General features: G+C 43.0%; 1 protein-coding gene across 1 annotated transcript in view; it reads left to right on the forward strand.

Annotated features, from left to right (window-relative positions):
- The window catches only part of PDE8A (phosphodiesterase 8A), a 178,777-nt gene that overhangs the window by 146,667 nt on the left and 9,191 nt on the right, over positions 1 to 22,919 (forward strand). Inside the window, exons 13-20 of the mRNA XM_075558040.1 lie at positions 6,314 to 6,384; positions 6,905 to 7,069; positions 8,407 to 8,452; positions 8,552 to 8,687; positions 9,992 to 10,190; positions 13,666 to 13,883; positions 15,832 to 15,964; positions 18,360 to 18,509. Of these exons, the coding sequence (XP_075414155.1) occupies positions 6,314 to 6,384; positions 6,905 to 7,069; positions 8,407 to 8,452; positions 8,552 to 8,687; positions 9,992 to 10,190; positions 13,666 to 13,883; positions 15,832 to 15,964; positions 18,360 to 18,509 (1,118 nt within the window). The remainder of the gene's footprint in view (positions 1 to 6,313; positions 6,385 to 6,904; positions 7,070 to 8,406; positions 8,453 to 8,551; positions 8,688 to 9,991; positions 10,191 to 13,665; positions 13,884 to 15,831; positions 15,965 to 18,359; positions 18,510 to 22,919) is intronic.

Consider the following 22,919-nt stretch of genomic DNA (forward strand, 5'->3'; position numbering starts at 1 on the left):
AAAAGACTTATATACAAAGAAAATTATAAAACACTTTTTAAAATCATTTTAGTAGGAGCTCACACAACTCTTACCACAATCCATACATATATCAATTGTTCTATAAGAAACCAGAAAATATTTGCACAAATGGAAGAATGTTCCGTGTGCCTGGATAGGAAGGCTATAGTGCAAATGTCAATATTACCAAAAACACTTTATAAATGCAATGCAATTCCGATCTAAATCCCAGCACAATTCTTCAAAGAAACGGAACGCAAGATACAGCCAAGAAACCTATGTTATATCCAAGAAGCCCAGGATAAATAAAACAAACACTACTTAAAAAACAAAAAAGTAGGAAGCCTTTCACTCCAAGATTTTAAAACCTATTGTATACCCACAGTAATCAAAACAGTTTGGTACTGATGCAGTGATAGAAATGAAGGCCAAAGGATTAGAATTGAGAACCCAGAAATATAATCAAGTATTTTACAGACACCTGATCTTTGATAAAGGACTAAAACACATTAAGTGGAAAAGAGATACAGCCTTTTCAATAAATGATAATGGAAAAATTGGGTTTCTACCTAGGAAAAAAACAGGATCCATACCTCACACCATGTACACAAATGAACTCAAGATGGATTAAAGACCTAAATATAAACCCTAGAACCATAAACACCATCAATGAAAAACAAAACTTAAGGTCTCTAGTACAAGGTATATATACACTATAAAGCATGATGAAAAATACGCTATAGTACACAAAATAGAGGACTAGGACCTTCCTTCTAAGGAGACATTTATGCACATCAAAATATTTCATCAAAAGAGGAAAAAGAGTATACCCAGAAGGGGGAAAATACTTAGCAATGATTTGTCAGATTAAAGACTAATTTCAAAAATCTATACAAAACTACATCCTAACAAGGTAAATACAAACACAGCCAAAAAATAAAACAAAAGCAACAGACTGATGCTGGAGAGAGAAAATTGCACAGCCAATATGGAAATGAGTAAGGCCCTTCCTTAAGTACCTTATCCTGCTTTTTCTCTTCTTGGTGTATATTAAAAGAAAAAACAAACATCTATGTTTATTGCAGCAATTTCTGTGATAGCAAAAAGATAGAAACAATTAAAAACCCTGACAATAGAGGAATAAACTCATATAATGGCATGGTACATTCTTATAATGGAATATTGTACATATTTAAAAAGAATAAGTCTGACAAATACCTTAAGACATGGACAAAATTAGAGAATATTATGCTCAACAAAGTACACCTCAAAATATTTTATGTACCATTATCATAAAGGTAAAAAAATTGTTTTCCCATATGACAAGGCAGGGAATGGGAGAGAGGGACGGGACAGAAAAGGAAGAAGGGAAGGTAGGGGAGAAGAAAAGGGGGCAAGGAGTACCCTGGACTGCCAAAAGAACAAACAAACCTGTCTTGGGAGCGGTACAGCCAGAATGCTCCTCAGAAGGATGGCAAGGTGTTGGCTCTTGTACTTTGGACATGTTATAAGGGAGCGACCAGTCCCTGGAAAAAGACATCATGTTTGGTATAGGGCAGCAAAAAAGAGGAGGACCCTCGACAAGATGGATTGACAGAATGACTGCAAGGATGGATTTGAACATAGGAAGGATGGCACAAGACCAGACAGCGTTTTGTTTGTGGTACATGATGGGTTGGAACTGAATTACTGGCACCTCAAAACAACAATTTAAGAGCTAATTGGAATATACAGGTAGCCCTCAACTTGATAAACCAACGTCTTGTTTTGTACTACATACAGTGTTTTAGCACATTATTTGCTGGTGTTGTCATTCTCAGCTGTTCATTCCTACAATTAAAGATTGGCTTTATAAAGCTACTGATAATAAGAGGCAGTAATAATGAAAACATTTTTAAATGCTGTTCACCTTATCGTCAGAAGGAGTTATGACAGAATCATTGCAACAGAATTCCTTCTTAAGTCACGCACTACTTGTAATTTATTTTAAAGGTCATGAAGTAATGAAGCATTTGTGTAGACAGTACGGAGGCAAATGCAGGCATGGCTCAGATATTGCAGGTGCAGTTCCAGACTGCTGCAACAAAGTGAGAAGCATAGTGAAGTTGAGCTGCTCACATGATTGTTTTTAGGTTTCTCAGTGTATATCTGAGGGGACTTGAACTTCTGTCAATACCATCAAGTCTTACACGTTCTTGTTAGCTCTTAAATGGGTGAACTAATTTTTTTGGTTCACTGACTGTATTCCTTCTATAATCTCTGACGCTCCCAGCATTCTCCTGTATTTTGCAGATAGCGTGCTTCAAGATTGCAGCTCCACAGTGAATTTTTCTTCATTCAGCTTGAGAAACGCTGAGTTTGCTCTTTGAACATTTCACCATGATACTCGGGAGTTTCCTGTTCATCATTTATTTGCTATAGCTACTTCATGCTGAAGAGCAAGCTCCTGACATCCACGTTGGTCCTTCTTTTCCTGTCTTTTTAATGATCTTTTGGTTTCTTCACATCTGATGTTCTTGATGTCACCCCACAACTCAGCTGTTCATTAGGGTTAAATGCTTCAAATCTGTTCTTGCGATGGTCTGAGGTCAGGTGAGGCAATACTTATTAGAGTTTATACTTTGACTCTGATGGACGACTTGTCTTACATTTCATCAGCTTCAACCTGAATGGCGTTGAGCAGCCCTGGCTTGCCTTTGACTGATGACTGTGCACCTCTCTGTTGTCTTTCCACAGATGTAATGAGTTTGATTGTTGTGTGTTCCATTGGCCAGATGCACATGGATAGTCACTGTGAATGTTGTGGGAAAGGTCTTTGCAGTGACAGTTCTCTCATGGGATGACCTCCAGCTTCATTTCTATCATTAGGGCCATATTTTTCAACTACGGATCCTTCCTCAGTTTCCAACTTTTCCATTCCAATTGCCAATTCAGACTGAAGAAATTGGTGAAATTCTTCAATCTTTACCATTGGTTTTAGTGATTGGTGCATAAATTTGAATAAGAGTTGTATCAACTGGTTTTCTTTATAGGCATAGAGATAATATTATATTACACGCAGCATTAGTACTTCAAGATAGATCTTGAAATGTTCTTTTTGACGATGAATGTGATATTATTCCACTTGAATTTTGTCACCTCTAACATAATAAACCATATGATCGTTTGAATAAAAATGGCCAATACCAGTCCATTTCAGCTCACTAATACCTAGAACAGGGGTCCTCAAACTTTTTAAACAGTTGGCCTGTTGACTGCCCCTCAGACCCGTTGGGGGGGCCAAACTATAGTAAAAAAAAAAACTATGAACAAATTCCTATGCACACCGCACATACCTTATTTTGAAGTAAAAAACAAATGGGGCGAAAACACCCAGCGGGCCTGATAAATGTTCCCGGTGAGCCACATGTGGCCGCAGGCCGTAGTTTGACCTAGAATATCTTTCTGTGTGTTCATCATTCTTCATTATTAAATAATAATTGTTTCTTGAGTTATTTTAGTGTAGTTGATACATTGTTTCTTCCTTTTTGATATGTTCACTTATTGCTACAAACTGGCTTCTGAGTACTGCTTTCGCCATGTCCCAGAAATTATAGTATATTGCACTTTCTTTCTCATTTGTTTCAAGGAATTTTTGTGTGTGTTCTAATTACCCAGTGTGTGTTCTAATTACCAGTTCTGATTTTTAAGTAAAATGTTGTTCAATTTCATTGAATTTAATATTTTAGGGCTCATCGTCCTATGGTTAATTTTATTTATTATATGCTGAGCATGTTCTTTTTGGTTTTCTAACGCCAGGTCTTTGCACATTTCATTATAATATTTGATTTTTTCGTCTTAAAATTTTCTGTTCAGCTCTTTAACTTGATAATTTCTAACATTTGCCTTAGCTATTTTATGATTAACAGCAACTTTTAGAGTCTCTTTTTCTCTGCTATCTTTTTAACAACCTTTGGGTTTCTTCATGAATGATATTCTCCCACAGCTCATCAAGGATCCTCTGTCATTGTGTTTAATGTAGCAAATCTGTTCTTGAAATGGAAATGCTCTCAAAATTCTGGTGAGATGGACTTAATCTCTCATGGACTTGTTTTCGTTTCTTCAGCTTCAAGCTGAATTTGCATATAGCAGTGTGCACTCTGTTCCACGCCAGCCCCAGGCTTCATTTCAGCTGCTGCTGTTGTGCCTCCTCGCCTCTCCCCACAGGCGTAGTTCAGTTCCTGTGTGTTCAAGCTGGAGAAATCCACATGCACAGCTGCTGGGAAGAAAGTATTTCTATGAACAAGTCGTTGGTCTGGTAAAATTCTATCATGTGATCTCCAGCTTCATTTCTGTCACCAAGGCCGTATTTTCCAACTGTTGTTCCTCTTTGTCTGTAATTTTTACATTTCAGTCTCCATAATTATCCATGTAGCCTGACTGCATGTTTGATCAATTTCAGACTGAAGATGTTGGTAGAATTCTTCAATTTCTTCTTAATTAGCTTTAGTGGTTGGTGAGTAAATTCAGATAATAGTTGTATTGATTGGATTTCCTTATGTGTGGATAGATATTATCCAATCATTGTACTTCGAGATAGATCTTGAAATGTCCTTTTTTGATGAAATGCAACGCCATGCCTCTTGATTGTGTCATCCCCAGCATAGTAAATCATGAATATCTGACTCCCAATGGCCAATACCAGTACCTTTCATTTTTGATGACTTCCAGTTTTCCTTCATTCCTACTGGTTTTGGTGCTATATCCTATTTTGAGTCACACCCTATCAGCAGATGGTGGTCCTGACCTCCATCCATCCTAGGATGGTCCACTCGACTTGAGGAGTCAGCTCCTCAGTCATATTTGGAGTGCATTCTGACCTGAGGACTTCATCTCAGGCACTACCTCTGGCAATGTGCTGCTTCTATTCATCAGGCCTTCAATATTTGACAATTTTTTATATTATCCGTAAGGTTTTCATCAGCTAATTCTTCTGAAGTAGACAGCCTATTCCTTCTATGTGGTCTGTTCTTAGTCTCAAAGTTCTGCTGAAACCTGTTCACGTCGGGTGACCCTGCTGGTATTTCAAATACCAGTGACAGCGCCCAGCATCACAGGCTACTGTAGTATGGAAAGCTGACAGACAAGTGGTGCTCCGTAAGTTTAGTGCTTTAGATACTTTTCATAGCTATTTTGTAAGGATGGGTTTTTTTTTATTTCAATGACAAATTTTTGTTGTTAGTATAGAGAAATGACAGTTGATTTCTGTAAATTACCTATGCCCCCAAAAATCTTGATAAATTTGCTTATTGTTAGAACAATGTTCGTAAATTCTTAGACTTCATGCATATCATGACAATCTTTTAAATTTTTCCTTCTTACTTAATTGCATTTACACTATTATGTTGTTTGGCTATATTAGAAGTGAAAAGGCCTGTTATTGACATAGTGATAAAATAGTTTTTCTTTTTTGGTTTGATGGCTTATTGGGGAAAATGAAAAGTTGGCAACACTGTGCTTGTCACCAAAATTAGGTTTTAGGTTTAAGAGACTGTGTTGGTTCCCAAAATTTAAAACATTTTGGTGACCGTTCATTAGTTGGCTTTGGCTTTGCAGAGTCTCTATCCTTGAGCTTGTCCCTTGGTTCGAAGATGAGGTTGGCACATCGGGCTGTGGAAGAGTCTGCGGCTCTCGACGGTATTTGATAACCAGCATTTGGTTCACAGCAGGGTTTTCATGGTGATACACAGAACTCTGTTTGATGTTATTTGTCCTGCCTGTAGATTGTTTGCCCAGGCTTTCCCCACACCCCCAAAGGAATTTTATCTTGGCAGGAGCAACAAAAATGAACAAATTCTAGATCCGACATGTTGCTACTGCTTTTAAAGTTAAATGTATGATTAAACATAATAAAAGATAATTCAGCGAGAAATTCATGTATCTCAGCCTGTGGTGAGTTGTACTTAGCGCTCCAGCCCTGTATGAAACAAGGGGCCTGTGGCGTTCCCTCCGCGAACACTTTCACTCCTGGGGAGTGGCTAGCTGGATAACGACAACGCCTTAGTGTTATCGAAACAAAAAAAGACCGATTGTTGGGCCTTGACTTGGGAGATTGTTTGCCCTGTTTTCTCTCTAGCCTCTGACATCAGAAGTGCCGTCTGTGGGGACCCGTGCTTCCCGGTGCCTAGAACTGAAGGAAGCAGGCCTGGTTATGCCAGAACACAAGGCTCCCCAGGCTGGAAGGGAAACTCATTATGCAGCTGAGCTCACTGAGGCAGCAGGGGGGCGTGGGAAGGGTGTGCACACCTTGATGTCTGCATCCCTTTCTCTACAGTGACGCACCAGAGACGGCACTCATCCTTGGCCCGGATACATTCCATGACCATCGACGCACCCATCACAAAGGTGAGGCAGTTTGTGGTTGGTCTGCACCAAGCACTCACTCTGCGTTTTGCTTCCGGTAAGAAGAAATGGACCTGCAGCAACAACAATCCTTTCCTTGTGTGGTGACACCTCTGAAGAGAAAGGGTTATGACATGAACATGTTAGCTAGTCTTAACTTAGCATTAGTGGGGGAAGGGACAGAAGAAGGGCGAAAAACAGAAACGTGGGTGAAGGGATACAACAGATGGTGTAAGATATGAAAAAATAATAGATAATTTGCAGAGGGTTTGGGAGGGAAGGAAAAAAAGTTGATCCCAAGGGCTCAAGTAGAAAGATAATGTTTTGAGAATGACAATGGCAACATATGTACAAGTTTGCTTGATCTAATTGAGTTATGGATTGTTATATCTGTAAGAGCCCCCAATAAAAGGATTTTATAAATAAATAAAAAGCATTAAGCTCTATTGCCAGCTGACTCCCCTGGGTAGTTTTTCCATTGTTAAGATTGTAAAATCCAACTCTTTGCCTCTCCATATTATAGGTAATCAATATTATCAATGCTGCCCAAGAAAGCAGTCCCATGCCTGTGACAGAAGCCTTAGACCGCGTGCTGGAAATCCTGCGAACCACTGAATTATATTCACCACAGTTCGGTGTTAAGGATGACGATCCTCATGCCAGTGACCTCGTTGGAGGCTTAATGTGTGTAAGTATATACAACAGGGTGCTGATGACAATTGGCCTGCTCTTATTTTATCGGATTATTTCTTTGTGGACTTAAACAGAGCTATCTGGAATGGTAACTGGTCATTGCATGCAGCGCATAGTCAAGGCCTAAGTTCCTCCATTGCCCAGGTTCAGCTGCTCTCTGGCCAGAGCTGACCCTCACTCAAGAGAGACCTCATTGTGGGAGGAGCATTGTGGGTGTCATAGTGAGGCAGTTCTCTGATTTTGCTTAGTGGTTCTCCAAGCAGTTGATTTAAAGGTAACTTTTTCACTGTTCTAAAATTTGTGGAAATCAGAAAATGGGGAGGGTAGTGTTAGATGTTACATACCAAATCACCATGTAGATAACTACCCACCCCTGCCAGGGGATGGGACACGGTTTCACTTCCAAAGGTTTCCTTAAACCTGTGGTGCCTTTCCATCGGAAAGGCTGGCTTGGGAACATGTCATCCAAAGGAGGCGTAGTCCCAGGAGCCTCTGAGGGGTCCTGAGTGCCTTCTTCAGCCTGTTGAAGGCAGAGCTTTCGGTATCAGACCAACTTTGTGGAGCGCCGGTCATCCCACTGCCAGGAATAAGGGGTAACTCCTCTCCCAACTCGTGTGCCATAAAAACTCATGATTCCATAAAAGTAGGCAGAGACCCCTTTGCCAGGATAAAGTGGTTCTCAGACTTAATATCTCCAGTGTTTCCCAAAGTAGATGATACCCCCTTTGGGGTGAGACACTGAAAAGTCGTTACCTCCACTTTGTCCTGGATCACGGACTATAGTACAAAAACTTTTCATAGCCAGGGGTGTGCAGAGTAATTTTTTTTTCCTGGAAAGGGGCGATAGACTAAGTTTGGGAACTGATAGTCTAAACTATGTCCTGGCCTTTTTGGCATCAAGGGGTGGTGTCCTGGAGGTGCGTGTGATTACATCTGTAGAACTAGAGAAGAGGGGCAGGGCTTGTGTGTGCTGGGGAGAACGGTGTTGAGGTATCTTCAGCTTCTCACCTAGAATTTCTACAGTGGGGAGGAATGAGATTGAGGGGAGTTTTCCCTAAGAGGCCAAAATAGCCATGAAGGAGAAGCAGAGATTCCAAGCTTTGGCATCCACTCTCAAGCTTACCTCCCTAAGTTTAGCTTCCAGTGGGACCAGCCCTTCCCAATGTCTAGATGTAGCACCGTGATATCCCTAGTGGTGGTCACAGGGCAGAGATGTGGGGAGCAGGTTGGTGCTGAGGGCAACCCATTAACTGTCTGACGAGAGCAGCCATCATGAGGCTTCCACGAAGAAGAGAAGAGCTGTGACTTTCTTTTCTTCTTGCTTTTTATCAGGATGGTTTGCGAAGACTGTCAGGGAATGAATATATTCTTTCGAGGAGTAAGTATTTCTTTTAGAACTGTTTGATCATAAAACCTCAGAAATAGCTAATGCCATAAAGCCTATTCATTTTGTTCTCCAAATCACATTACTTTACAGACCTTCACCAGGTCCCAAGCAGGATAATCAATCCCATCTCCCTCCAAGACATCCCACCACGGATAGCTACAACCATGGAAAAGGAGGAATTCTGGGACTTTGATATTTTTGAGCTGGAGGCTGCCACCCACAAGAGGTAAGTCCGTGGAGAGCTCAATGCTGAGGGCCCATGTGGAGGGACCCACCTGCAGTGCTGCAGCTACACCTGCTGCTCTGAAGATGCCGAGTCCTCTCGTAGAGACTCCCAGTGCCAGTGTTTTCTTCCACAAAATGAGGGTCATAAAAAAATGAGAGTAATATCATATATACTGATGTATAAGCTGAGTTTTTCAGCACATTTTTAATGCCGTTTTTGTGGTAAAATTATGTGCCTCGACTGTTATTCGGGTTGGCTTATACTCGAGTATATACAGTAATTTCTTCTGTAAATTGTGATATGTTGAGATACTTGCAATTCCTCACGCAGAGCCTAGAATGAACATTTGTTATAAATATGTATGTTCAAGAAGAGCTGCCCCTGGTCTTGGATGAGAAGCATTGCTGGCAGGCCAAGGGACCCTGAAAACACTATGGTCACCCCCCAATCATAGTGATTCAAGTGAGAATGGCATTGGGATTTTAACTGTAGCTTTGTCGACCCAATGGGGATATGTGGCTGGGGACATCGAAAGGGATGTTCAGCGCACAGACTGTTTGTCCTTCAAGGTGGGGAGGCCCTGAGCCTGGCAGGTAGGAGAAACATGCTGTGGTGGGCACACTGTCCCCACCAGTCCCTGTCCTTTGCTCACTATGAGCCCACGTCCTGATAACTCTTTACTTCCCACACACCCAGCCTGAGGAGCGGGTATCCTAGAAGGCAAACATACCCTCTCCCACTTGAGTTACATACTAGTCTCATATGAGTCAGGTCAAGCACAACAGTTCAAATCCTATGAACCTGATCACCTCTGGGTGCACTTTAACGGAGCCCAGTTTGTGAACCTTTCAAGCCAAGAGCCATTCCAAAATGACTCCTCAAGGAAGGGCCTCACTTGGTGGCCATTTGGTCCTCAGGAATTCTTTTCATATAGGCAGAACATCTTAGAGGCCAATGGTGCAAGTCCAAAGCAGCGGTGGCAAAAGATGAGCTTAGTAAAATACTGATTTGGGGAAATCCACTAGTACATGTATGAATTGAATCAGGAAGGGCAGGGTGAGGCAGCCAGGTCTCGTGGTGCATCTTGGACCACTGCCGGCAGGAGGGGGGCGGGGTTCCACCAGAGTTGGCTTTAGCAATAAGGAGAAAGAGCAGCAGAGGTTAGGCTGCCCCCATTTGCTCACTTGTGCTCTCTGAAGCCCACCTCAGATTTGTGACTTGATCTGAGCCTCTTGAGGATCAGAATGCTTTGTTTCTGGCTATATTTTAATATGGTGGGGGTTTGGGGTATTTTTTCTCTGCAGGCCTTTAATTTACCTAGGCCTCAAAATATTTTCTCGCTTTGGAATCTGTGAATTCTTAAACTGCTCTGAATCAACACTCCGATCGTGGTTACAAATTATTGAAAGCAATTATCATTCTTCTAACCCCTACCACAACTCGACACATGCCGCTGATGTGCTGCACGCGACAGCCTATTTCCTGTCCAAAGAGAGGATCAAGGTGAGCTGCTGTTTGTGTCCCACATCCAACAAGTAGGAGCAGGCGGGGCGGGGTGGGTTGGGATGGAGGGTATCTTTTGCTTCTGCCTCCACCAAGGTCATAGGATTGAGACCGCTCACTCCTGGCCTCATGAAGTCAGTCAGCAGCTGCAATGTGGCTCTGGAGAAGTACTATACTCATTCCTGACGTGACACCACCCCCATCGTGGAAGTACAAGTTGCAGGTCGGGTCCCCAGCAGAATGCCAGCAAGAGCAGGGTCAGGCTAGAGCTGTTCTTCTGGGCTTCTTTCTCCGAGGCTACAACATAGCATAAATATTGCTGCTAAAGAAGCCCTCGGAGATCAAGTCATTGCCCCAGCTCTCCTCTCACCCCTAGTTGCCTACCTGATGCAAACACCCAAGCCAGTTTGGCTGATCAACTAATCTCACCAATTGCAACACTTAGAATGGCCTTGCGGCTGTCCTAGTGAACACCCTTGCCAGAGACCTGACTCGCCCACCTCTGTGAAGCCATTCACACTGCTGCCAGTGGGATTTTCTGCAACAGCAAATCTGCCTCTCGCTTCTGCAAGGTTTTAACTTTGTGACTCCACGGGACAGCATTCAGTGCTCGCTCTGTTCACGCCAACACCCTCCCTGCATCCCAACTGGATCAGTCCAAACCACTTGGGTTTCTGAAGATTTTACCCTTCACATCTCCACCTGTACCATCTGGAATCCACATCTGCCCCATTTAGGCACCTCTGTGCTCCCCTCTTGACTGGCCTGCCCCTTCCGTTTGGACGCCAGGCTCCTTTTTCATCTCTGTGTCTGCTGGTCCCTCTACCATGAGCCGCACAGAAGGTTCAGAACAATCACTGTTACTCACTGTGCAGGCCAAGCCTGTGTGGTAACTTATTTCTGTGGGGAAATTCTGCTAAAGTACTAGTGGGTGGTTTCTTTTTCTCCCCCAAATCCAGGAAGCTCCCATGACATCTCACTTTTAGAAATCCTTGAGAGCTTAACCAAATCACCGACTTTGTTTTAAGAGAACAGAGTCCGTGAGGAAGAAAGAGAAAGGCCCCAGTTACTGATGTTCTGGCACCCAGTGCAGGCCACATGGTTGCATTTCCTGATTGGTACCATGTGAGGAGCACATGGAAGGGAACAAAGAGACAGGACAATGCCAGTGAGTCAAGTCAAACGTCCTCAGGCCAAGACCAGCCGGCAGGTCGAATGCAGATCTAGGGAGAAGGTTGTGGAGCAAGTGGCGTGGGAGAGAGGTCTGTGTCAGCATGACTCGGCTTGGCCTGTGGCAGGGCAAGGCTTTGCTTTTTTTTAGGCAAGCTAGTCAGTCCTCTCGGCAACTCTCTCTCAGACGCCAGCTTTCTGAATACATCATTCACGCACGCGGTTGATCTATCAGACACCCTGTTTTCAAATGTTTAATGCTCTAAAATGCTTACAACTTTTTCCCGTAAACCTGGGGAACGTTCCTAAAATCCACCGGACTTTCTGTCAGAAGTGTGGCGAGCACACCAGCCCCACAAAGTGACAGAGTACAAGACGGGCACAGACTGTCTGCCCAGGGAGAGCGACCTTATGACGGGAGGCAGAGTGGCCATGGCGCGCAGACTAAGCCGGTATTCCAGAAGAAGGCTAAGACACAAAGAAGATTGTGTTGAGCCCAACTGCAGCTCTAAGAGAATGTTGGCTATGAAGAGTTTCGTCTTTTGAACCGGGGGGAGATGAGAAAGAGAAAGGGCTAGGTGATCCAGTTCTAAGTTTCAGCATGGCTTATTGACAAAGCAGTAAAATGTTAATGTTACATGCGACAAAACAAAAGTTCATAGACTATACATACTTTCTAATAAAACAAAACTAGAATAATGATTAACTGTCAGTTGATCAAAATGAGAATATTCTGAACAATTTAGAGATTGATAAGGATGTTGGTAGCTGCCTTTCAGTCAGCTCCAGCTCCCAGCAGCCCCGTATGAATTGGAACATTGCCTGCTCCACCCTCAGGATGACTGATAGAGCAACAGAAAAAAACAGATGTGCCTAGCTATCAAAACTTCCAGAATTTAACTTGCTTCCATCATATTTAAAGGTATAGATTCATAAGTTCTACCACCCTTCGGTCGGTTTTTTTCCTGTGGTGACTTGCATGTTGCTAAAACCTCTGCTCAAATGGCAGCAGGGTCACTCATGGTGACCAGGCTTCAGCCGAGCCTACAGACTAGCAAAAAAGGCCTGGCAGTCTACTTCAAAAATTCCGCAATGAGTCCGTATGGATCACATGAGAATAGTGCTCGGTAGAGCCTCCTGGGTTTGAAGGCACGCAGAATACACAGTGAGTGCAGCCTTGGGCGGGAAGGTTGGACAGCCACAGTAAGGGCGGGCGGCACAGGAGAAAGCAACGTGTTTGCTCTGTTGCACAGGGAGTCAACAGTTGGAGCTGCAACTGACATAAATAATTCATCACTCGAATGCTATCTTTACTGAAAGGGAGGGGGGAAATGGGTCTAGCCACCCTAATCAAGAAACAGAGCCCCTAAGCAGAAAGAAAATGTTTCTGAAAATGATGATGGCAACATACATACAAAAGTGCTTGATAACAGTTGACGTATGGGTTGTTATCAGAGCCCCCAATAAAATTATTTTTTTAAAAAGGAAATAGAGCCCCAAATTTGAAATGGGAGAGGTTAGAAGAAAGCACAGTACACATCTGTGTTAATTCTCATGGATGGTATTCCTTGATAGTGATCTCCCTTTTAAACTCTCAACTAATTTCTTTATAACCTAGCTCCTGACCCAGATGGTCAGGGGGGTTCTTTAGACCTTTAAAGAATTTTCCATGCTATAGCAGCTCTTTCAGAGCCTAAAAAAGATCATTTAAAAATCATTTTGCCAAAGCCCCAATATCAGCTTGTCAGAGATAGCAACTGAAAGGGGAAGACACTTGACCATTCCGCAACCCACATGACGCCTATTTTAAATGGTGGTTCCTCCGCTCTCACTCAGTCTTGACTGAGCGCGGTTATGCAAGTTTGTGTTGGTCTAACATCTCAGACTTTGTGATGGGTCTAGACTGGCAAAGGAAGTGACTCATAGCTGTTGAAGACACCCTGTAGGCAAGGATTCAAAAAGTAGCTTATGAAAAAATTCCAATATCTTTTTTAATCATTTTATTAGGGACTCTTACAACTCTTATCACATTCCATACATCCATCCATTGTGTCAATCACATTTGTACATATGTTTGTCCTCATCGTTCTCAGAACATTCCATTATCTTTCCATTGTTCCACATTTCTGAGCACCCCCCCCCCCTGCACAGTTTGCTAAGTCATTGAGTCTAAAAGTCAAGTCATGTTCTCTCGAGTCAACATTTAGGCTGAGACTAGCAAGAGGCTTTGTTCACACAGTACTTTCCTCTCGGCTTTCTTGCCTTCAGAACCATCCCAGACTTTGAAACGATCTCTTGTTTTCAGCAAACTTTAGATCCAGTTGACGAAGTCGCTGCCCTACTTGCAGCCACCATCCATGATGTGGATCACCCTGGGAGAACCAACTCTTTCTTGTGTAATGCCGGAAGCAAGCTGGCCATTTTGTATAATGACATTGCTGTCCTGGAGAGTCACCATGCAGCCTTGGGTTTCCAGCTGACCATTCAAGATGATAAATGCAATATCTTTAAAAACATGGAGAAGTAAGAACAGTAACTAACTAGGAAAGTTTGTTCATGTTGGTCTTCTCTGTTAACAGCTTTGAGATGTAACAGTGTACACAGGTTTCTAGTATATTCGGAGTGTTCAACCACCATCACCCTAAGCCCATTTAGCTTTCACTCTCCACTTCCCCTTAGTCCCAGGCAACCACTGGTCTAGTGCGTGTCTCTCTGGGTTTGCTAGTTCTGGACATTTCAAGGTGCACTACTTTTATCACTTGATATTTCAAGAAGATGGCGCATAAAGCTGACATGTTGAGCTTGTAGAGGCTCAGAGAAGTAATCATCTTACCTTTTGCCCTCCTCTGCCCGGTGACCTGGTCTTTGTTTACATCTCACTTCCTCTGGGAAGCTTTCCCCTATCCACCACACTAAGTTAAACCCCCTGTTTACTCAGGCCCAAATTTGTTCGTGGCGCTTACTACATTTCTACTGTGCCACACGTCAATCATTGTTTAATACATGATGAGATTTTGAGCTCTGTAAGGGCAGAGGTGTCTTATGTCTTAATCATCACTCTCACTGCCTACCATAGTGCCTGGTACATTGTAGAGAGTGAACAAATAGCAGAAGTAGGGAAAACATTGTCATGAGGAATATGTGTTGATTATGGGCTCTTTTTTTTTTTAAAAAAAGGGAAATTCCTGCTTTTACAAAACCCCCTTCTGTCACCTCAGATTTTACTTCTGGAATTAAAATGGTATTATCTATACTTGTCTGTATAAAGATGAGTCAAAAAGTATTGCTGCTGTGGGTGCAATTTCAATTAACCCGCATCTATAATCAGGGGGTGGCTGTGGAAATGTTCTCTCAGTAACACACTGGCCTTAGACTCTTTAGGGTGCTAGCACAAAGAAGGTTCCATCAAAACTGACTTCTAAGGGTATCTATGAGGCCAGTTAAACTCAAGGCAGGGGGCCAGCTAAGGAGGTTATGGGGACTTGTGACAGGTTGTAAAGATGTAATCTTGATAGATTTTCGTAACGGACACAGGATGATCACAGGAGCTTACTATGAAGTTGTTTTAAGACATCTGAAAACCACACTAGTGAACAAAGGGCCTAGGAAAGTTGTGAGAATTTTTTTTCTTTTATGACAATGCATCTGCTTATCCTTCAATGGTAGCAAATCTTGTCCTAGAAGAATTTTGTTAGAAAACCTCACCCATCAACCTTACAGCTTGGTCTGGTCCCTTAAACTCTGAGCCCTTGAGGGCGCCAGAACTGCCGTTCAGTTGGGGTGTAAGTCAGAGCGTGGACGGCCAGCGAGTCAGAAGAGAAACCATCTAGGCGGGAGGCTATGTCTATGTTTTTAAGTAATGAATCGTTTTATGACTTTGTAGCAATACTTTTTGGCTTATCCTCGTATTGACATCAGTAGTCCCTGGAAAAATACATTAAGACCCAGGTAACTGGGGTTGTCTCCAGAAAAACAAATTTGGTAACTACAGAATAGAGAAAGGGGAATACGCCTTTGTATCTTCTGAATTAGACTATTTTTAAAAAGTTACTTTTTGAAGAAGTAATCAAACTAAGACAATGGCTGGAGGAAAAGATATCAAGTATTCCTGATCATTTTTACTACCTAACCGAAGAGGGTGGCTCTACCTTCCCAATGCTCGGGGCACTAGAACTGTGCGGTTCAAGCTACCTGAGTACGTTACATTCTCCACAGCCACCCCTTCCATCCTCGAGCGAGCTGATTATACTCTAAGGAGGATATGCAATATGGCCTGGGCACAATAGCATAAACACTGCATCTATAAAGACTTTCCCTTAAGGTCTGATTAACCTCTGTCCAGGTTTCCCATGCTAAGTGGCTTAGATACTAACCCATAATTCCCTTTAAAGTTGCCCTGCAACTTGCAGTGACATTAGAAAGTAACCGAATCAGTCAGCTGTAGCAGCCCCTCTTTTGTCTCCTGAAACAGGAATGACTATCGGATGCTGCGCCAGGGTATTGTTGACATGGTCCTAGCCACAGAGATGACAAAGCACTTTGAACATGTCAACAAGTTTGTCAACAGTGTCAACAAGCCCCTGGAATCACTAGAAGGAAACAAGGTAAGCGAGACTCATTTTAGAGACCTGTGTTTGGGGCCTGACCTCCTGTGAGCATGTCATCTGGTAGCAGCAGCCAGTAGGTGTGGGCGGAGCTCAGGAAGGCCCTGTTGTTGATCCTTGTGTCACTGTTGTTGCCCCTCATTTCTGGAGTCAAGGTAGAGTCCACGATTGTCTGATGAATTGAACCGTCAACTTTCCCCAGGCAGAACCAGAGCTGAGGGAGCAAGTAAGTGTGAGTTCCCATCCTATTGCTCATCTTTTCCCTGTAGGATGATAAATCCCAATGCATAGGGTTGACAGGCATGACACATGCTATCCCCTACTACCACTGAGTCTACTATCACCCGAATAGGCAAAGTGGCCGGTAGGACACAGCAGCACTGCTCTATGTGCGTTTCTGTGGCTGTAGATCTTGATGGAAGCAGGCTACCACATCGTGTACCTCTGGAATTGCAGCTGGCCTCAGACTGCCAGCTTCCTGGTCACCAGCCCACGGTATAACCCACTGCACCAGCAGCCTCCTCGACACATGACAGAGACTGAATAATTGGTACCTTTGAATCTAGAAAAGGACTTCCGGTTGGCAGTTCAAACCTACCAGCTGTTCCACGACAGAAAGATGACGCTGCCCCGGTAAATCTTACATATGGTCACTGTGGGTCAGTATTGACTTGATGGCACTGGGTTTGTTTTTCTCTGCTAGAGTCATTGTGAGAATGTGTTGTTTCCTGAACCCTCTTCTGTTGAGGTCCACACATCTGACATACCAGCAGCCCCGTTCACCAGCCTGCTCCGTCTCCCTGCGAGCACCATGCACAAGGGTGACTCATCCAATTAGGCTGTGAGCACAGTTCCACAATGGTTAACTCCGTTGTACTTCGCCAGTTCATTTGTTTGGCCGGGGCCTTTGTCCACGCATTGGCTTTTTAGCATATTATCCTTTGTAAGTTATTCCTGTGTGTCTGAAGTTCCTCCCTGCTGAGGACTGTTTCCTTTCCCCCATCTGCCGGTTTGACAGCTTGCTCCTGCCTTTCCCAAGGATTTCTGAGTAGAGTCGCCCACGCTAGCCTTTTATTAGTCTCTTACCCATTCTCCTGGACGAGGCTGGTTGTCTCTTTCCTAACCACTTCTCCTAGCTGACCCCACGCCTCGAAACAAGACACTGCCTCACAAATATGTTCCCCTCCATTTAGTCTGTCCAGTCCCCAGACTCAGTCGAGCCAGTCCTCCATTCTACCTGACAATCATGTTTCTCATCTCTGTTGTTGGTGCCTAGGGGTGACTTCTGAGCGTTAGACTGGAAATCAATACACAGTAGAGCTGAGCAGAGATCCAGTAACAGAGAGTCGTTTCCAGGTTGGCGTAGGAGCAAAGAGAGCTAGTGGGCAGCGTAGGCTCAGGATAATCCCTGCTCATCTTAGCAGGCAGATCTGTCCCCACTGAGATAGGCCCAGTTCCTTGGCCTGGAATCAGGTTGAAGAAGCATGCTGGCTCATGCCTTCGACAGTGCACTCTACCCTAGTACTCTCTTCCTGCTCCATTTTCCTGTAGCTTGAGAGTCTACTAGATCAGCCTTTCTCAACCTGTGGGTCGCAATCCCCTTTCACAAGGGTGGCCCAATTTATAACAGTAGCAAAATTACAGTTATGAAGTAGCAACAAAAATAAGCACGGCATGAGGAACTGTATGAAAGGGTTGCAGCATTAGGAAGGTTGAGAACCACTGCACTGGAGACAGATTCTCCCTTGAACAGAAGCACTTGCTACCATGAGCAGAAGCAGCCCAGACTAAAAGGTAGAACTTAAGTTCTTCTGGCGAAATCACCTTACTGAATCCCAGGGTCTTCTTTGACAAACTATACTAATAAATATAAATTCTTGCCGTGCCTGCTACAATATACGTGACATGCTTTTGGCACTGTGAAGCCTAATCCCGAGGATCACTATCACACGGCTGAGTTGAGGGTTAGGCTGCGAGGAATAGAGAACCTAAGGAGCACAAGAGCCCCTTTGTCGTCAGAGGAGGGATTTTTAAAATTTGTTACATTCATACTCTTAGCAATACAATGCAAGATAAAACTAGTGTTTGTTATCAAGGAGGAAAGGGGAACAAAAAGAAAAGGGAACTGTGAAAAAAGACGGGGAGTGAGCCAAAGTAGGATCCAAGAAGGGAAAGGGCAAAATACACCAACTGCTGGTACTTCCATCTACTACTTCAGGTACTCCTGAGCGCTTGGTGGACTTGCTTCGCCTCTCTGTAAAAAGCAGAGCCCAAGCTAAATGCTCAGTCAGCCCTGTGAGACCCTACACGTATGGATCCTTTCTGTGGTGATAATGGCGCTTCCTTGGCGCCAGCTGACCTATTCTGATTGCATTGAATTCCATTCATGTTTTAGGAAACAATAAACACTATGCTCAGGACACCAGAGAACCGGACTCTGATCAAACGAATGCTGATTAAGTGTGCTGATGTGTCCAACCCCTGTCGGTCCCTTGAGTTCTGCATTGAGTGGGCTGCACGCATCTCAGAGGAGTATTTCTGTCAGGTAAGTGGCTTTTTCTTAAGTTCCTCCTCCTATGTGAGAGCCCCTATCCCAAGACTCACTTAACAAAGAAGGTGTTAGGGGAAGGCATCCTAGTCTTGGCCGGGCCCGCACCTACTTTATCTGTTTTATTGACGGCCCACCTAAGATTGTTTGAATTCTGCCTTTAGTCGTTGCCATGTAGTTCCTATTAAACCCACCGCCCGTGGGTGAGGACTACAGGAAACCCCTGAAAGCCAGAAGATGTGGAATGAGGAAACTTGTCAGAAAAGGAACACTCAAATCCCCACGGATCGAGAGTGATAGTAGGAAGGCAACACCTGCAAAAGGTGGAAAACTCGGGAGGCCTGGGCAACGAGTCCGTGCTGTCACTGCAGGTCTCACCAGTCCCTGGACAGCTGCTGGCACCCAGGAAGGAGATGTCCTCACCACACAGGTCTTTAACAACTAGGGTAGAGACCAGTGGTCTTACTGACTTAAAGAGACAGGGTAGATTTGGGGCAAAAGATTTTAAATAGATGGTTATGATTTATATGAAGGAAGAAGGCTGGCATGGTAGAATTAACATCACACAAAATGGACATCAACATTTCCCCTAGGAGGCTTTTCAGATGATGACGTATATGAAAAGATGCTCACTATCATTAACTCCTGGAGAAAGTGAAAGCAAAACCCTTTCACTCCATAAGGGCGTCCATCAGATTTTTTTTTTAAGGAAAATAACAAATATTGTAATGATAGAGAGGATACTAGTTACACTGGTAAGAATTCAAAATGGTACTACCCTGTGGAACAGTTCAGCAGTTCTCAGAAAGTTCAACATAGAGCCGTCAAATGACCCAGCAATTCCACCGCCAGCTATATACCATACATACTCAAGTATAAGCTGACCTGCATAGCCACGAGGCACCTAATTGTACCACAAAAGCTACATTTAAAATATGCTGAAAAACTCGGATCTGCACAAGTATATACGGTATACCTAAGTGTCCTGAAGGCAGTGACACAGATAGACCAGTGTTCTTTTAAATAGTGTTGTATGTATGGATTGTGTTAAGAGTTGTGTGAGCCCCAATAAAGGGATTTTAATAAATAAGCAAACAGTGTTAACAATAGCCAAAAGATAGAAAAACCTAAATTTCTCTCAATAGGTAAATGGATAAACAACGTGCACACACAACGAAATACAAACCATAAAGAGAAATTAAGGCCTAGCGCATTCTGAGTGAAATAAGTCAATCTGTAAAGGACAACCACCCTGTGATCTCACATAGCTGAAATAACAAAAACAGGAGGGGACGGAGGTACCCACTGTTTGGAGAGCTCTGGTGAAGGCTAAGTTGTCAGTGATGGGTAATGGCTATGCAGCATGAAAATGTAATTGAGACCCCTAAGTGGAACACCTAAACATTGTTGAATTGACAAATGTGTTATACAAGGAGGCCTTAAAATATTTGTGAGAAAATGGCATTAAGAAATACTGGGAATTTTTCCTTGGACTTTTGGAAACCCCTTTGTGTATATTTTTACAACAGAAAATAAATAATTTTTAAAATAGACATTAAGGTAATGGATATCACTAAAGAGAAAGTTGGATACTTCAAAGCGATAAAAGAACTAATTCAACAGGAATAAATAAGAAAATAGATGAAGGAAAATTTACAGAATCATGGTGAGAACTTGGCCATTCCACATAGAGATCTTAACCCCTCTCAAACAATTGATATAACAACCAATTAAAAGGCAATATGATCAACTACCTTACCCTAAGTCTAAATACACATTCTTTTAAAAATAATTTTATTGGGAGCTCTTACAGATATAAATTATAACAATCCATAATTCAATTAGATCAAGCATATTGATGCCACCATGATTTTCAAAACATTTTCTTTCTTCTTGAACTCTTTGATACCAGCTCCCCTTTGTTCTCTCCCTGGCCCACCCAAACCCCCAGGAACCCTAATGGGAGTAATGATGCCCTGAGGGTACGGGAAGAGGGTGGGGAGGAGAACTGATAGCAATGATGACTGTATAACCCCACTCGAGGGGAACGGATAACAGAATTGTAGGTGAATGGATACATTGGATGGTGTATGATATGGCAAAATAGATAATTATAATATAAATATACATTCTTTAAGTACATATAATACATTCTCTGAGATAAGATACATGTTGAGCCACACAAAAAAGTTTAAGGATTGAAATTAGTCAAAATATGTTCTGTGGCCACAATGTAATGCCACATATGGGAGACTGAACGATATACTTCCAAATAATTTGTAGGCCAAATCACAAGAGAATGAACGTATATGAAAGTTGTGGGATGCAACTAAAAAGGTTCTTAGTGGGAGACTTATCATCTGAAATAATAAACTCAATGACTCCGTCTCACCCGTAAGATATTAAAATAGACCACTCACGGCCATTGAGTTGATGCCCTCACAGCGACTTGCGGACACAGGGGCAGTTCTGAGACCATGCCTCCTGTGGAGCCACTGGGGCTTTCCCACCGCGGCCCGCGGGTCACGCTTGCCACCACAGCTCCTTGGAACAAAACAGTGAACTCCGAAGGAACGAACATCCGCTTGCTTGCTTTTAAAAATCTGAACAAGCAAAGGATCCTTGTTGTCAATGGATTAAACACTGGACTACTAACTGAAAGGTCAGCAGTTCAAACCCATAGCTGCTCCTCGGGAGAAAAATGAGGCCGTCTACTTCTGTAAGGATTTACTCTCTACTCTCAGCTCTGAGTCAGAATCTTTTTTTTTTCTTTTTGAGTCAGAATCTTCTTGAACGCAGAGTGTCTGTACATACAGAGAGTGTACACACAAAGCTTTACTCACACTGTCCACAAGCTGGAAAAAGCCTGTATGTCTGTTATCGAGAGAATTAATAAAGCAAATTATGGAACACTATACAATGGAATGCTAACTTGACAACATGAAGGAACTAGCCTACTGATTCACACAGTAACAAAGTAAATATATCTTCAAAATTATGACAAGTTAAAGAAGCTTTACACAAAGGTGAGGCATATGTATGAGAGCAAAGCCAAACCCACTCTCATTGAGTCAATTCCAACTGAGAGCATCTCTCTATGGGGTTTCCAAGCCTTTCTAACTCTGCATGGAGCATAGACAGCCTCATCTTTTGCCCACACTGTGTTTTAACTACCAGCCTTGCTGTTAGCCTTCCGAGGCTTCCCTGACCGCTTACGAAGGGAAATTCCAGAGACAAGCAAGGAGATCATTGTTAGCTGGGAAAAGAGCACAAGGGAACTTTCTGTGGTGATGTGAGGAGGGTCCTGAATTTAAATAGAATATACACCAATATGCTTTTCATTTGGAAATCAAAGGCATTGCTGTAAGAAATGAACGGATAACATTAGTGGCGCCGTTCTTAATAGGAATGACCTCTCTAGACTCCACAGACTTGTTTTTTAATCAAAGGACACACATGCTAACAAATTAGGGGGAATGGATGCATTGCTTAAAATACAAAAACTACTTCTGTTGACTCCAGAGATCTCAGCAGTCCCATAACCAACAGTAGGCATCAGTCAGTGATCAGAAGCCTTCACCACTGCACAAGGCTATGGATGACAGTGGAAGCCCAAACCCTGGTAGGGTCCCCACAGGGACCAGGCCTCCGGTGAATCCTCTGACCACCGTCCAGGAGTTTGACTAGCCTGGGTATCAGACAGGACATTGGAAAGTTGATTATGGCATATGGAGTTAGATTACACTGTTATGTGGTTTGTTTCTGCTTTGCTTTGTGTGGTTTTCCTGTGTATGAAATCCAGCATAGGTAAGTCTATAGAAACAGTAACTGCATTAATAATATCTAGGAGCATGGCAGAGGAGGTTAGGGGGAAATGGAGCAAACTGAGTATGAAAAAAAAGATTTCTAAAATTGATAGTGGTGATGATTTTACAAGTCTTAATTGATAATATGAATTATATGCCAATAAAACTTGTTTTTCAATGGGGAGAGCAGAGCAGGGAGGTCCCGAGAGAGTGCATAGGATAGACTATGGGCCCAGAGCATCAGACTTGACTGGAGGACACACCTAGAGGTCAAAAATCAGACCTTGATCTATGTACAGGTTTTTCTCTCTTTAAAAATTTTTTTAATTAATTTATCCTTTTATGGGTAATTGGTTCTCTTTTTTGTTGTCATCGTTGTGTTCTCATTGGTCGCTTTGTCTTGCATGCCTTGTTTTTTAGTGCATTATTATCTCTACAGAGGCTGGAAGAGCAGTCTGGAAGATAAAACAATGGGACCAATGGCCCTGGTGGGACATGGGAGAGGAAGAGGCGGGGGTGTTGACCAACCCAGGGACAGGGGAGCAACAAGTGATCCAAAATCAGTGGCAAGGAGGGTGTGAGAGGCCTGGTAGAGATTCAG

This window comes from Tenrec ecaudatus, chromosome 9 (genome assembly GCF_050624435.1).
Source record: "Tenrec ecaudatus isolate mTenEca1 chromosome 9, mTenEca1.hap1, whole genome shotgun sequence".
NCBI classification, from domain to species: domain Eukaryota; kingdom Metazoa; phylum Chordata; class Mammalia; order Afrosoricida; family Tenrecidae; genus Tenrec; species Tenrec ecaudatus.